Here is a 14,722-nt window from a genome sequence, read left to right as displayed (position 1 = left end):
CCTCATGGATCTATTCTAAGGCCTTGTGCAGTAATACACTTAATAATATACTTCATAAGGTTGGCTGGTTGTAGGCCTGTGCAAAGACAGACATGCATGGGCATTTGTGCAAAAGAACAATACAAAACACACATATTTAGCAACTCTTTTATTTAAATAGACATTGGTTTCTGCACTGCCAAGGTTACATCTTTTTGCTCTTCCTGACAAGAGTTGTTGCGCCCATGGTCAAAGTCTGACAAAAGATAAGGGAAAGGAGACACATTTAATTTGTGGCCTGTAGATAAATTACATCACTTAAGTCTATGATACATTAAGGTGAAACATTACAACAGTGAGTGCTTTTTTATTTTATTTGATCTTAGATCACGTGTGCTCAAGGAATAGTGATAGTAAAACAGGAAAAATAAACTTTACCTCAACCATCTCTCCTCCCTTGAGCTCTTGGATGTGGCAGAACTTGCCGGTTTTGCAGACCATTTTGCCACCCTCCATGTTGACAACGCACTGCAGATCAGAGGAGGGCACAATACACATCACAAATACCCCAAAACAGGCATGGACCAAAAGGAACTGAACAAAACGCTTTCATGATCATCATCATACTGGCACAAATAATAGAGTTAGGGAGAAACTATACACTTGCAGGCTCATTCTTCAGAAATTATTGAAAAAACATAACAGATTTCTGCTTTAACCACATTCTTACTGAACTAAATCAGGTAAAATACAGAACACAGATATGACATTCAAAATCTTGAAGCTGGTATGTGTTTTGCAATATAGAAGATCATTTAGAATTACACACCTTGAGCTTCTTGCCGTCCATGGTGGTGATATCAGCCTCCTTGCCGATAGTAAAGGAGTTGGTCACAGTCTTTCCAGGGGTCTTGGTGGTGACAACAAAATCATTGCCACTCTGCTTGATCTCAGTAATTGGCTTGATATCTTTGGCCATCTTGATGACATCTGCTGGAAGTTCTGGTGACATAAGTGCATGAGCTTTTGTTAATTCTTGCAATTTACTAGTAAGGACTGATGACTCTGTAGACTGCAAAGCTATGTTGTCTGTGAGGTTATAACATTGGAGCGCTTTAACCATATCAAAATTGCTACTTTGTCTTCAGCTACAAATGATAAGAAATTAAATATTCCATATATGCCAACTCCTGCAGCTCTACCAGTGACCCTTGTTTGTTTCCCTCACCCATGGCCCTGAGGAACTCCTCGTAGTTCTCCTGGGCATAGACCTGCCATGTTCCATTGAAGTCCATGTTTTCTAGATTTGGATTCTCCTTTACCAAGGTGGGCTGGAGGCTGTGACAGCTGTGTGAAGCTCAACACAATGTGGAGGATGTGACTGTAGTGGCACACCTTCTTATACAGAAAGGAAGGGGGGTCTGAGGACTATGTGTAATGAGTAACAAACCCCTCTGAGGTAATCATTGCTGTTTGAACAACCAAGAGTTCACGTACTCCTGTTTGGCCAAACCTCACCTTCCACCAAAGATGAATTTAGATAGTATTTTTGTCATGTGTGTTCAAGAGCTTCACTGATAAGAAATATGCACAGTTTTTTATACGTACATCCAGTGTTGCAGGAAGTATTCAGATCCTTAGCTTCAGTAAAAGTACTGATATCACACTGTTACAAGTAAATATCCTTCATTCAAAATGTTATTTAAATAAAAGCATAGACATATAATCAGGAAAATGTAGTGAAAGTATTAGAAGTAAAAGTATTCAATGCAGAAAAATGTCATCTGTAACTGTTATACTATTATCAATCTGTGCATTAATGTACACACAGGTCTTTACTGTTGTAGTTGGTTGAACTGGAGCTAATTTTCAACAATTTTGTGTAGGTCTGCAACTTATGATTGTTTTCAATTTTGCATGAATCTGCTGATTATTTTCTCCATTAATCGATTGCTTGGTTTGTAAAAATTCAAACAAAAATGGTGAGAAATCCTGCCACAATTACCTAGAGGCAAACATGACACACTCACATTATTTGTTTTGCCCAATCAGTAAGGCAAACCTTTAAAATGATTGCAAATACATTTTCTGTCAATCGACTAATTGATCAATTCACTTATTATTTCTGCTACTTCTATAAACTGCTGGGTAGTTAATTCATAGCATCATATTTTATTAACTCTTCTTATTGTTTTATTAAATCGTAATTTGCAATGTAACTGATGTTCTGAGGTACTGAGGTATCAAATAAATGCAGGGAATAAAAAGGGCAATATTTCCCTCTGAAATGTAGTGGAGAAGAAGTAGAAGTAGAAAAAAATACAGTACAGTACAACTAAGTACAAGAAAGTACAGTTACCTCACATTTGTACTTTCATGCAGTACTTGAGTAAATGTACTCCACCACTTTGAACATCAACACACTGACAGAACATGAATGAAGAATAAATCATGCATGTCATTTATTGTGAAGTTCACAGGGCTCCAGGTGGAGTACGGTAGGATGGAGGACAGTAACCTTCAGGATGAAAATCAGAAAATGATTTATTTGATACACTAGCATGCACTAAATATTTGCCATGTACATGTATTTTATTTAAGGACTCATTGAACACTAGATCTTACATGAACTTATGGGCGCCTGCAACCTTTGTGCAGCGTTCTGTTGAACCTCCTAATGTGAAATCTACCTGACTGACTGACTGGGGCCCAGTACGAGGGTTAATGACACTACGGACTGTTTGCTTATGAAGTGCAAGACATAATCTCTGCTTGCAAAACCATTCACTTATACATGTCTAGTGGACATTCTCTTCAATAGCTTATCATAAATTAGAATAAAAGTTTACAAAATTAGAATACTAAGATAAAAAACAGTATTTGTAAGTGCTCATAAAATAACATGCTGGTGAAAATCTCTTGAAATTGCTTTATTCACTAAACACACACAAAGAAGAGACACATCTGATTCATCAAAAGCAGTTTTTGTTATGACTTTAGTGAACACTTAACAGGGAGATAATGAACCGATGAACAATGGCCACAAGACCAGACGTGACAGGTATCTAATATAATGTGACAATAGTACAAATAGGGGAGTCAGCAAACTAGCTCTGTAATGTCAATTAGAAACGAATATCTTTTTAGCAATATCCTCCTAATTAATTTGCTTCCAGCTAATGTTAGCTAACCTTAGCTACCATACCACTTATGGTAGCTGGTGCTAGCTAACATCCAGTCACCTATGGTAGCTATTGTAACACCATTTAACATTAACTACTGTAGTTAATATTAGCTGGTGTTAGCTAACATTCAGTTGCTTATGGTAGCTATTGTTAGCAAACATCAGTAACATTAGTTACAGTAGCTGATGTCAGCTGGTGTCAGCTAACATCCAGTTGCCCAAGATAGCTATTGTTAGCTAACATCATTAACATTAGGGACAGCAGCTAATGTTAGCTGGTGTCAGCTAACATCCAGTTGGTTATGGTGGCTAATGTTAGCTAACCTCATTGAACATTAGCAAGGCCATTATAAACTACTGGACATACCAGACCAAGTAAGTCTGTAACAGCAAATCCTTGAGTGTATTGAATTAAGCAGTGGTGCATTTGAGTTCAGACTTTCATTTTTTTTAGACGGGGATTGTGTTATGTCTTTTGCAAAGGTTTGAGAGTCTCACTTCAATCAAGAAACAATCTTTATATCAAACGTCCATGAAGTCAGCTAAAAGGGTTACAGGACTCTGCAATTCTGCAGCTGCATCGCAGGGGAAGCCTGAGTATGGCACACACTGTCTCCTATTTAAATTAGATAGACAGTTTGGAGACTATAGGAGATGACATTTTTGATCAAGGCTCAGTGGACATTTTTCAAATGCTAATAACATCCCCTCAACCTCAATAAGGTATCCTAATGCAAGAACAATTCACTATCATTTCTTTTCACCATCTACTGTCTATCTAGCTTTCTATATACTTGGTAAAAATCTCAATCTGAAGCATAAAATCCCTGCTGAAAATTCATTTCTGACTCAGTTTGCACTCTAAACCATCTCGACAGCATTTGCTGGAGGCTTCTCCCCGCGCTTGTAAACGCTCACGGTCACGTCAACCGTTTCAGAGCCATACTTGTTGCGCACAAAGATGCTGTATTTTCCAGAATCTTCCATGTTGACGTTGTTGACAGTGATGGTGCTGCACTTGGGTTCCTTAGTGATGGTAAACTGGTTCTGGTTACCAATCTCCCTGTCGTTCCTAAGCCAGAAGATCTCCGGGGCCGGCTCACCCTCGATGAAGCACGTCAGACACAAAGACTAAAGGGGAATGAGTCGAGAATATATGAAATGATAGGTCACAGGATCACATCTGTCGAGATTATACTGATACAGCCACAGTATGATTCTTGCACACCTGCCTCACACAAAAGGAGGACAATAATATCACAACATTATAGTATTATTGTCTATGAATGTGTCTCTAAGTAGTAGTGATTATGTTTTCCTGTCATACCTTGCCCTCCATGATGGCTACCACATCAGGAAGACCCTTTGTCACTTTGGCTCGGTCTGAAGAAAAAAAAAATTCAAGCGACAATGACTCCCTGCTGACATCCACTGAAGAATCTTTGAATATTTGTTGTGGAAAGAAATAACACACAACCCGTGACTCACTTTTCTCAGCAATGGCGGCCTGCCTGAGGCATTAAAACAAAAGGACAAATCAATATGACATTGCACAGTGTCAGGCAACAATAATCTATGCTGAGGTGTTTTTAGTGAGTATAGTTTTCAACTACTATCACCTCTGACTGCTTAGTGTTTGCTGTTAGTGTCACAGCAAGCCATGCCAGATGCATCATCTACTGCATGTAGTGCAGCACTTACTTCAACCTCTGGTACTCCAGCAAGGCATCAGCAAAGGCTGTTGAAAATAATAATAATAATAATCAAGACTGATGATGCTAAAATCTGATCACATCTGCTTTGAAATCTTCTCTTAATCAGAAACCGTGTTTTAGATCCTTCAAATGTCATTTGTCGCTTCCACCCACCTTGTCCAGACAGGTCAAGATACCGTTTGTGTGTCTCTTTGCCATCGAACATCTCCAAGGTGTATTTGCCTTTATCATTCTCTGTTGGGTTAGAGATTTCGATCCAGACTTTCTGCATACTGCTGCCAGGCCTTGTCCTGGCTTCCTGATCAATCCTCTTCTCCCTGCACAGAAGGGAGCATAGATGATTTTTTTTTTTTTTTTTTTTTTTTTTTTTCGCTACTGGTACATTTGCTTTAAACAGAGATCCTTACTGAAAACATGCATGTGAAGGACATGCTCCTGCTTTTGCCCTAAACCAAAGCACTGGTGGTCTCAGACCAAGAGCTAGGCTGCCAACTGCTTCTAGTTGTTCAATGCAGAGAATAAAAACCAAGTAATGTGTAAAATTGTAGTTGGCAAATTAAGTGGAATTGCAGTTCAGACTGGAATCATGTAAAGTCTTCCAGGACTAAGAAGATGTGTCAGTCTGCGTCACACTAGTCAGATTTTCTTCAGTAGTTTATACACTCTTTTGTACAGGCTATCCTTAAATTCCCCACCAGGTGGTGCTAGTAGCCTTACTTAAGAAACTGGTTACGCCTGTAACCCTGTAATAATTATGTCTTAGTATACATTCAGTAGTTCCTCTGAATAATCGCTAATTTATTGAATCTCTTGTTCATCGTTTTCTGTAAGTTTGTCCAAAATTCAGATTGCTATATTTGCTATCTTTGGTAACTTTAGGCCTCCTGCAGAATATTAAATGAAGTTCTGTTGGTTTAAACAATGTTTGGTTGCACAGAATTATGTGCAGTGTTCTACTGAATCAATTATAAGTGGGATAAACCAGGTGTTTCAGTGTCCGGATGTGTCCCCAGCTGCCACATAAGAACCAGCTCTACTGTCACATTTAGATTTAGACTTAGCAGTTGAACTTTAATAAGCATTTTAAAGGTTGAACTTTAATAAAGGGGCCCCAGAATTTGACACCATGAAGAGAAATGTCACAGTAAATTAATATACCTCACACCTCCATTGAGTTTTGTGTGTGTGTGTGCATGTACAGCTGTCAGGTCCGTATGTGTGGCTTCTTTTTCTGGTGTATGATGTGTACATGCTGGTAACCTACAGCGGTTTACCAAGCAAAGAGACAGCTGCCATGCCGGTGGCAGTCATAGCTCTACAGTGTTGTGTGCATCTTCCTTTAGCTTGGCATTTACAGTGTTACACCTCGGTGGCTTGCAGTACACAACGTGACCACACTGTCACATGATACTGAAGCTATAATACATTTAAAGCAACTTGTCATTTGCTTTCCTGTGATTTTCAGGATTTTTATTGACAACATATGTACATTTGGTCTCTTAGAGAATCTAATAAAGTTTGGAATACTTCCTCCTTGGCAGCTGGGTCAGAGAGGTGCTCTGTATGAGGACTCACTTGAAGTACCAGCTGGTCTTTAGGTGGTTTATATAGTATTTGAATGAGCAGTAGAGCTTGAAACCTTCAGCGGTGCTCTGAATCTTCAGTGGGCTGGCTGACATTGCTGCAGAGACGGCGAGGGAGAACAGGCTGAGTTGTTGATTATTTGCATACATTTCAGTTTCCTTGGCAATTCAAACTGTATTTTTTATCTGTGGAGCACAACACATTAATATTCTGAAACAACACACACTGCAATTAATTAACATGGCTTTCAGTTGTATTATCCTTATCCCAACACTGCACATCTGTTGTAAAAAAAAAACAACAAATCATTGGCACATTTCACAAAGGTTGTTCTGTAAAGAAGAGCCTCCAACTGCGAATAACTCACCACACTGTTTACTCAGCTGCTGGAGAAGCCTGTCATACTCTGTGAATAAAAAGAACAATTAAGCCTTCAGACAGTGCTTATATTGCTTTTGGAACTCAATAAATACTAAATGCAAGATTAGAGGTAGCTCGCTGAATGCTGAGGACACATAATGAGATACAATGGAAAAAAGACATTTATCGCCTCACCTCCGTCATGATTGGAAATTTGCAACAAATGGGGGTTATTGTTTGCAGATACTTGCTCACCGTCATCCACGAACTCCAAGGTGCTGACGTCCTCTCCTCTCCCATCTGACACCACAGCTCGGTATGAACCCATCTCTTTCTTCGTGACCTGACGGAAAGACATCCACCGTATGAAATATTGATAACTCTGGAGTACAACCAAATAGTGTAATTCATCTTTTATTTCCAGGTTAACCTTAAAATTCACTCCAAGGTGAACCTCGGAGCACCTCATGATAACAGAATAAGACTTGTGTAGAAATCCTATAAACATCACCTGTTTTTCAGTCTGTGTATCTTGTTTTTCTCTTACAAACGCTGATTCACGTTTGTCTGAGCCCCCAACTCCCCTTAGCACCTCCAGAAGTCTGAACCTAGAGCAGAATCATTGTGGATACCTGTGGGATGGTGAGTGTGCTGACCCCAGACGACTGCTCATACATGACTTGGGTCACCGCCACGCCCTCTTTAAACCACTGGAGAGACGTGTCCTTCCTTGTATTTGTCACCTGTGTAAGGAGAAATATACCATACTTGAAACAAAATTGTGAAGTCTATCCTCTAAAACTGATTGGTTTAATATTAATTTTAGGCATTTTTTGTAATAAATGGAACCATGTGTGCTGGTTAAAGGAGTCAGAATTGCTGTTCTAACATATATAGTGTTTAAAAAACAATTTAAAGGAAAGGTTTGACATTTTCTGTGAGTGTGCTTACTTAGATGATTAAGACTGACACCACTCTCATGTCTTTCCAGTCAATGTGAGGCTGGGGCCAGAAGTCAGCTAGCTTAGCTTAGCATTAAGATTGGAAACAGGGGGAAACAGCTAGCCTGGCTATGTCCAAAGACAACACCTTTGAAGTTGTTAATTAACATTCACTTCAGGAAGTGTCCCAAAAATGTCGAACTATTCCTTTAAAAGGTATTAATAAATGTAAAACCTTGTCCTGGCTTTTAATGATGTGTGAAATTTGCTACACATTAATTTACACTTGTAAGAGAAATAATTTTGTGGGCAACAATGAAAGATGAAGCATTTTTTGGCTCTTATTATGTTGCACAGTTTTGCTCTGTCATTGTTGCCATGGCAAAATGTATTCTGTAGAATGTAAAAAAGTACCTTGCACTTTATAATCAGTTCACAATCCTCATTTACACTCCATGACAAGAAATCCTGGAAATAGGGTCCTTGGAGAACAGAACAGATGATCATCCATCAGAGCCAAAGAAACAGTGACCATCAGATGATAATTCATTCAGAGCAGCTAATGAAACACTAATGCATCATAATGCGTCTATTTACCGTAATTGAGGCAAGTTATGGCTGTGTGATAAACCAGAGTACTGGCAGTGACATGTGTCCCATTTGGATTAATATCTCTTGTGTGTATCAAATTGTTCTTCATGTAATATACAAAATGTGTTACATGGACTTTGAGTCTCTCATGGACTTTGAATAGTGAACATGGTGTGAGATGGACTATTTGCACAAGCAGGCGCTGGGACATTGGCTTCCACACACAGAAGCGTCGTATAGCTTGTCCTCATCACATCTGAGAGCTCAGGGGATGAAAACATGGAGTTCAGTAGCAGAGGATTCTTTCTGGAGCAAAAATCATCAAAAAGCTACTGCAACTATTAGATGTAATCTTCACCTTGGAATGAGATGAAAGAGAGTCATGTTTGTATCTTTCTAAGCAATGTGGTGTCACTTGCTCACGTTATAATACACTGATACCACACAGGTATTGTTTCAGCAGTAGGTTAAAGGCTCACGGGATACAGTTTGTTACTGATGTTTGAAGACTTCTCACCAGACTTCCTTTGATGGTCGCGTCGTTTTGCATCAGCCAGGGCCAGAGCCTGACGAAACTCTGACAGGGACACACGCAAGACAAAGTAGAATCACACACAGATCAAATGGAGAGAGGTGATGATAACCTGTCGCTCCTAAAAGGTTCTTATTTCCAAATTAACCTCAACTGCATTTCAAACTGCAAAGCCACATTTTGGAGGGGTGCATGTGTGGGCGAGGACAGTGGATTGATCCAAAATAAAGTAAAATGAACCGAAATAAAAACAGATCATAACAGCACCGGTCAGTGATGTGCCAACAGAATGCAAAAATGTTGCATTTATACAGCAAGACACCGTAAGATAAGATGAGACAAAAAAAGATAAGTATAGGATAATTTACTAATTTCCGAATGAAAACGAAAAATTATCTTTCCTGAAGTCTTCGTGGCACAAATTAGACCCTCTAATTGTTGAGGATGAACGAGGCAATTAAGAAGATCAGATATTTGCCATGCAGAAATAATTGCTCCATGAATGCAGACATTAACGTCCTGAAAAACTGCTATTTGCAGAGAAACACCATCGTTAATGCGACCTCATCAAGTGTAACACCAGCACACATTTTCAAACTCTCACTAAAAAACTAGCATGTTCTCCACAGCTGATATCTCTTTGATTTATATTTAATAATATTTTGAAGTATATTTTATTCTGAAATGAGTCAAACATCCTGACTTTCACCACTAATTTTGACTCAAAGGAACCCAGAACGAGAGTCTAAAAAACGACTTCCAGCTGGATTTTTATGTCCCCACACAGACAAAAGTTAGACACAAACCACCACAGTTTGCAGTAATGACGGTCCTTTCATGATAAAAACAGCTCAGAAAACTGGGAGGGTAAAACTACAAATTGCACCCATGGTTGTACTACAGACTGTTTGCATTGCAAATTTTAATTTTAAAAAACAATTTCTGGCAGAATATTGGATTTTGTTATTCATGTATTTAATATTCAAAACAAACACCGACCTTTCCACATTTTCCTGAATAAGAAACCAAAATAATGTGCCCTAGAAATGTCTCTCCCGGGGCCACAGGGAGGACTTTAAAAGTACCGAGGTCATGAGACAACAATGTAGAGGAGAAGAAAATGATTATTAGTGTGATTTCTCAGTAAGCTGCATTTCCCAACATGAAAGCCTAAAAGTCTTTTCCACTCCGCCTGGAATAAAAATGTGGTGGAGAAATTCTGACTATTTATTGATCATTCCAAATCAATCACATTTAAATGGACTCTACAATATACTGTAGTTAGTTCCTAATTGCAGGATGGCTGCTAAAGTTGCTTAAATTCCTAGAAAAGAATAGCGAGGGCATGACCTCAGCGTCCTGAAGAGCAGCTACAGGCCCCAGTCTCAACCTAACACCTTGTTTTAAAGGAAAATACGTCACAGTAAGGAAGTAAATACATCGTTTCATCACTGTGTCAGTCTAGATTGAGCAAATGTGATGTTCGTTTATGTGATGCCTTTCATGTTCTATTGTTCCCCTGCATTTGTGCTTGTCTTCCATGAGGGTCGGGAGCAAAAACCAACATGAAAACTGAGTGGCGAGTGAGTGAGCGCCTTACTTTGATCCACAAAGACCAAAGTGAACTGGTTTTTGGCGCGGCCGTCCCGCAGCTGAGCCGTGTACGAGCCCTCGTCCTCCTGCGAGAGCTGATCAAAGAGTATCTCCACCAGACCTTTGGCCTTGTCGAAGTTGATTCTACGGTGCTGCGGGAGAGCAAACAAGCATTGCCACACGTACAGCACACATCGGCTCATGTGCAGACAGACGATCAGATGGCAGGTAGACAAGCTACTTGCACAGATGGTTGTTCATGCAGAGAGAATATAGTGTGAATCAGTGCATGAAAAGTGTCTGAAATGACATATGCACACATGAGGATGATATATTCATTTTTCTTTGACACATGCACACACGCACATGCACAGTAACGCAAACAAACAGAGACACACAGGAAGCAGCCTTTGAGCTCATTTTCTCGGCTTTTATGTTCATCAAGATAAGGGTATGCCTTGCATGTTGATAGGCCTCAGCGGTGGATGTGATTTGTGATGTATGGCAGGCCTAAGGGCCCTAATCAGCCAAATAGCTTTTGAATTCGCAAACCTCAGCTGTGATCATTTAGCAATAACGTGTAATCAGTACTGTTCAGATGGAGCTCTGATATTGGGAAATAATGGCATAAATGAAAATGAAATACAAGTGATGAATGGAGGCTGCCGAATATAAAATAGTCGCCCGCCTCACACAAAAACGGGCAAACACAGACGCACAAAATGCATCTGACAGCGTTGTGAAAGCACAATAAATACACTGCGTTGTATTTGTTTTTCCCTCTGTGGACACATCAGTGCATGGTTCAATAACCTTGATGGCAGGGCTGATTATTTTTAGCCTGGCGTCATAACATATACCAGTGCCGAGGAGGGTTGTTCACATTCAGTTTGTGCTCCTTGATGATAACACTGCTGCTTTATTTTAGGTGGTGAAATCGCTGTGTCGCCATGTTCCGTGTTCGTTCTTGTTCGAGCATTACGTTATTTTGTCAGTAATACGATAAGAATGTTTATGAAATTGCTTTTTTGTTTTTGCTGCAAATAGCTACGGCTTTCACTGAGCTGCTTTATGAAAGTGAATGAATTTGGAGGTCATTGCTGGGAATATGTCAACCGTATAATAATAAATTTAAGCATGGCCTGTGCAATGGATGCCATAGGAAATACACTAAAAGAGTGTATGTCCTAATAAACATGACATGTCATGCAATGTAGCAGACCCAGTATTAGTAATAGTGTTGATGGACTGCCCTGAATAGCGTTTGCTTGATGACAGTCGTCCAAATTTCTGTGTTCATTCCACTTTTGTCTCTCTTTGGCATCTAACCAAAGCTGACACTTGAACCAGATGTGGGCTCCATCTCTTCAGCTCAGCTGATCCTCCTGTCTCTCAGACTTAGAGGAATTAGCTCAGTTGCCAGACCTTTCTGCTGCCTTGCACACCTGCTCTTCATCTTTGCTGGCAGCCTCGTTTTCCAGCCTTCCTGGATGTTTATTAAAGCACCAGCAGCTGTTTTTGATTCACAGTGACTTGTCATAAACACAGATGCACGCAGCCACACACTAATGTTATACAACCCGGATTTCTTTTTGATATACACTCATTTTAAAACAGTATAAAGACAATATATTAAATGTTTTACCTCATCAGCTTCATTGATTTTTGGAAATATCTGCTTATTCTGAATTTGATGCACCAGCATGTTTAAAACCAGTCGGGACAGGAGCACCAAAAGACTGGGAAAGTTGTGGAACGATCCAAAAATACCTGTTTGGAACATTCCACAGGTAAACAGGTTGCTTGGTAACAGGTGATAGCATCATGATTGGGTATGAAAGGAGCATCCTGGAAAGGCTCAGTCGCTCACAAGCGAGGACGGAGCGAGGCTCACCACTTTGTGAGCACATGATTGGATAAAGGAAAACAGGAAAGTTACAGGTTTTACAGAAGCTCCTATAGGGCAAACCAGCATGTTTTGACTAAACCGCTGCCATTTGAAAGTGTTGTATAGTGTACCCATCCATCCATCCATTATCTATACACCGCTGAATCCTTTGCAGGGTCACGGGGGGGGGGCTGGAGCCTATCCCAGCCATCTCTCGGGCGAAGGCAGGGGACACCCTGGGCAGGTCGCCAGCCTACCACAGGGCTACATATACAGACAAACAACCACACGCTCATTCACACCTATGGACAATTTAGAGTTATCAATTAACCTAAGCATGTTTTTGGACTGTGGGAGGAAGCCGGAGAACCCGGTGAGAACCCACGCTGCACAGGGAGAACATGCAAACTCCACACAGAAAGACCCCAGGCAGGATCGAACCGGGGATCTTCTAGCTGTGAGGCGACGCTGCTAACCACCGAGCCACCGTGCAGCCCTGTATAGTGTACCGTCCCTCACAAATAGCTGCCCCCAGCCTGGGGGACAGGACCTGCAGGGTGACATGTGTCGTACTGTCTGAGCTGCAGCAGCATCACAGCATAACCTGTGCCGCAGTTCTTACCGGAGTGCTGGAGATTTCTCGGTCATTGAAGATGAGACGGAGTTCAGCGGAGTTACTCAGACTCTCCGTCTGAAGCCAGAGACGAACGTCACCTTTCTCAGAAACCTCCACCTGCCAGCCTGACTTCAGAGCTATCACTGACCAAAAAACAGACAGAGCAGTTCAGGAATGGATAGAAACTGTAGCGTGTGTTTACATGAAAACCAACTATAGATGACTGACCGGTACCTCGCTTTGGCTTTGAATGTACTGTCATTTCAAGTCAGTGCATCAGTGCTACAATAGCAGTAATTCCTGTATGTATGTGATGAGAGTTACTCTGACACCAGCTGATGAGTGTGATTTCTCTGAAATATCAGCTGAGCACTTCTCTCCATGATCCAAAGTCTTTGGTACATACGTGGATTTCTGACTTGCCAGCTGAGTTCTTTGAGTCGTTCAAGGTCTGAAAGGAAGTGAAACAGTAGCTGAAGGTTAATTAAACTTTCATCAGGACTCACATTTTGTATTGTCAAAGTTCCAGAGAGTAGAACAATGGGCCGCATGGCTTTACTCTGAATCTGAAGGCTGATTGAGAACATATGCTTAGTTGGACGAGTGACCTTGCCAAGGTGCTTGCGAGGGGCATAATCATTTGCTTGAGAGAAAAGCTTGATAACCCTTAAAATTAAAAGTCCTGCTGCCGTCAGCTTTTTCAATAACAGCTGAGCTGAACAGTGCTCTTGTCGTTGTGCCTGAGGTGCAGTTGCGAATTGGACAAGACAGTTTCCTAACCTCCTGCTCTATTTCAGTTTACCTTCGGCAGTGAAGTCGTAGCTGGACGACAGGTTTGGGTTGTCGATCATCTCCACCGTGTAGAGACCCAGATCCTCCTCAGAGGGGTCTGTGAAGGTGAGGACCGACCTGGCGGACAAATTGAAAAACAGACAGATGCAGCTTGATAGCATCTTCAGCCTCTTGTTTATCCATCCACCCTGCAGCACAGGGTAGCTGATGTTTTGTGCTGTCACCCATCAAACTTCACAGTGCTTTCTGTCCCAATGCCTCTCAGCCAGCTAAACTTACACCTAAATTATTGTTTTATGTGCTGTCAATGAGCTAAACTATGCGTTGCTGCTCTAAAACTAATACTCCACCACAGCTAATGTTAGGATGACAGAGACCTGGCTGAGAGCGAGTCTCCACTGAGGACATTTTTCTCACTTATTTATGCAGTCTGCCACATTTCCTGAATTCAGACATGTAAAGGCATACAGTCCACGCAGCACATGGGCAGCTGTACCCATTCTTTTTGGTTTCTGGCCGAGCTCTCCCGGTGTCGATTGGCTCTGAGTAGTTTTTACTCCAGAGGAACTTGCTCTCGTCGTCCATCTCGTCAGCCTTGTAATCCAGAAATATGAAACCGTCATCGTCGACTCCAATCTCAATATTTTTGGTGCCTGGGGATGAAAGAGTCGGTTAGTGCGGCTCATACTTTTCAGTTTAGTCTGCAGTGCTGCAGACACCATCAGCAAATTCATAGCATTACAAAGAAGATAAGGAAAGTGTTGAAAAATGGTACCAGAATGAATTATATGCATTTTCTCAAGTATTTTTTATTTTATGCTTTATTTATATTTTTACTTATTTTACACTGAATATATTATAATTTTTTTTCTGATTGATGTCTTCTTATAGCAGCTTTGACCACTATACACTCCCTGCGTACGCTGAAAAGTCACATTCATATTCAA

At 40.7% G+C, this 14,722-nt stretch overlaps 2 protein-coding genes across 2 annotated transcripts in view; both read right to left on the bottom strand.

Moving 5' to 3' along the window:
- Nucleotides 1-184: 184 nt before the first annotated feature.
- fabp10a (fatty acid binding protein 10a, liver basic) lies at nucleotides 185-1,274 on the bottom strand. Its single transcript, XM_041943122.1, has 4 exons — nucleotides 1,208-1,274; nucleotides 809-981; nucleotides 418-507; nucleotides 185-235 (listed from the first exon to the last, which is right to left on the bottom strand). Exons 1-4 carry the CDS (start codon nucleotides 1,272-1,274, stop codon nucleotides 185-187), a joined length of 381 nt encoding a protein of 126 aa, XP_041799056.1.
- A 1,602-nt stretch (nucleotides 1,275-2,876) lies between these two features.
- The window catches only part of myom3 (myomesin 3), a 55,896-nt gene continuing 44,050 nt past the window's right edge, over nucleotides 2,877-14,722 (bottom strand). The window contains exons 22-37 of the mRNA XM_041942260.1: nucleotides 14,272-14,428; nucleotides 13,786-13,892; nucleotides 13,390-13,434; nucleotides 12,990-13,126; nucleotides 10,487-10,631; nucleotides 8,872-8,931; nucleotides 8,178-8,245; nucleotides 7,455-7,565; nucleotides 7,078-7,165; nucleotides 6,830-6,868; nucleotides 6,454-6,559; nucleotides 5,032-5,195; nucleotides 4,865-4,901; nucleotides 4,652-4,674; nucleotides 4,491-4,546; nucleotides 2,877-4,294 (exon numbers count right to left, since the gene is read on the bottom strand). Of these exons, the coding sequence (XP_041798194.1) occupies nucleotides 4,025-4,294; nucleotides 4,491-4,546; nucleotides 4,652-4,674; nucleotides 4,865-4,901; nucleotides 5,032-5,195; nucleotides 6,454-6,559; nucleotides 6,830-6,868; nucleotides 7,078-7,165; nucleotides 7,455-7,565; nucleotides 8,178-8,245; nucleotides 8,872-8,931; nucleotides 10,487-10,631; nucleotides 12,990-13,126; nucleotides 13,390-13,434; nucleotides 13,786-13,892; nucleotides 14,272-14,428 (1,613 nt within the window). The 3' untranslated portion in view covers nucleotides 2,877-4,024. The remainder of the gene's footprint in view (nucleotides 4,295-4,490; nucleotides 4,547-4,651; nucleotides 4,675-4,864; nucleotides 4,902-5,031; nucleotides 5,196-6,453; nucleotides 6,560-6,829; nucleotides 6,869-7,077; nucleotides 7,166-7,454; nucleotides 7,566-8,177; nucleotides 8,246-8,871; nucleotides 8,932-10,486; nucleotides 10,632-12,989; nucleotides 13,127-13,389; nucleotides 13,435-13,785; nucleotides 13,893-14,271; nucleotides 14,429-14,722) is intronic.

This window comes from Chelmon rostratus, chromosome 8, assembly GCF_017976325.1.
Source record: "Chelmon rostratus isolate fCheRos1 chromosome 8, fCheRos1.pri, whole genome shotgun sequence".
NCBI lineage: Eukaryota > Metazoa > Chordata > Actinopteri > Chaetodontiformes > Chaetodontidae > Chelmon > Chelmon rostratus.
The sequence above is the reverse complement of the archived record's forward strand: the minus strand, read 5'-3'. Positions and strand labels throughout refer to the sequence as shown.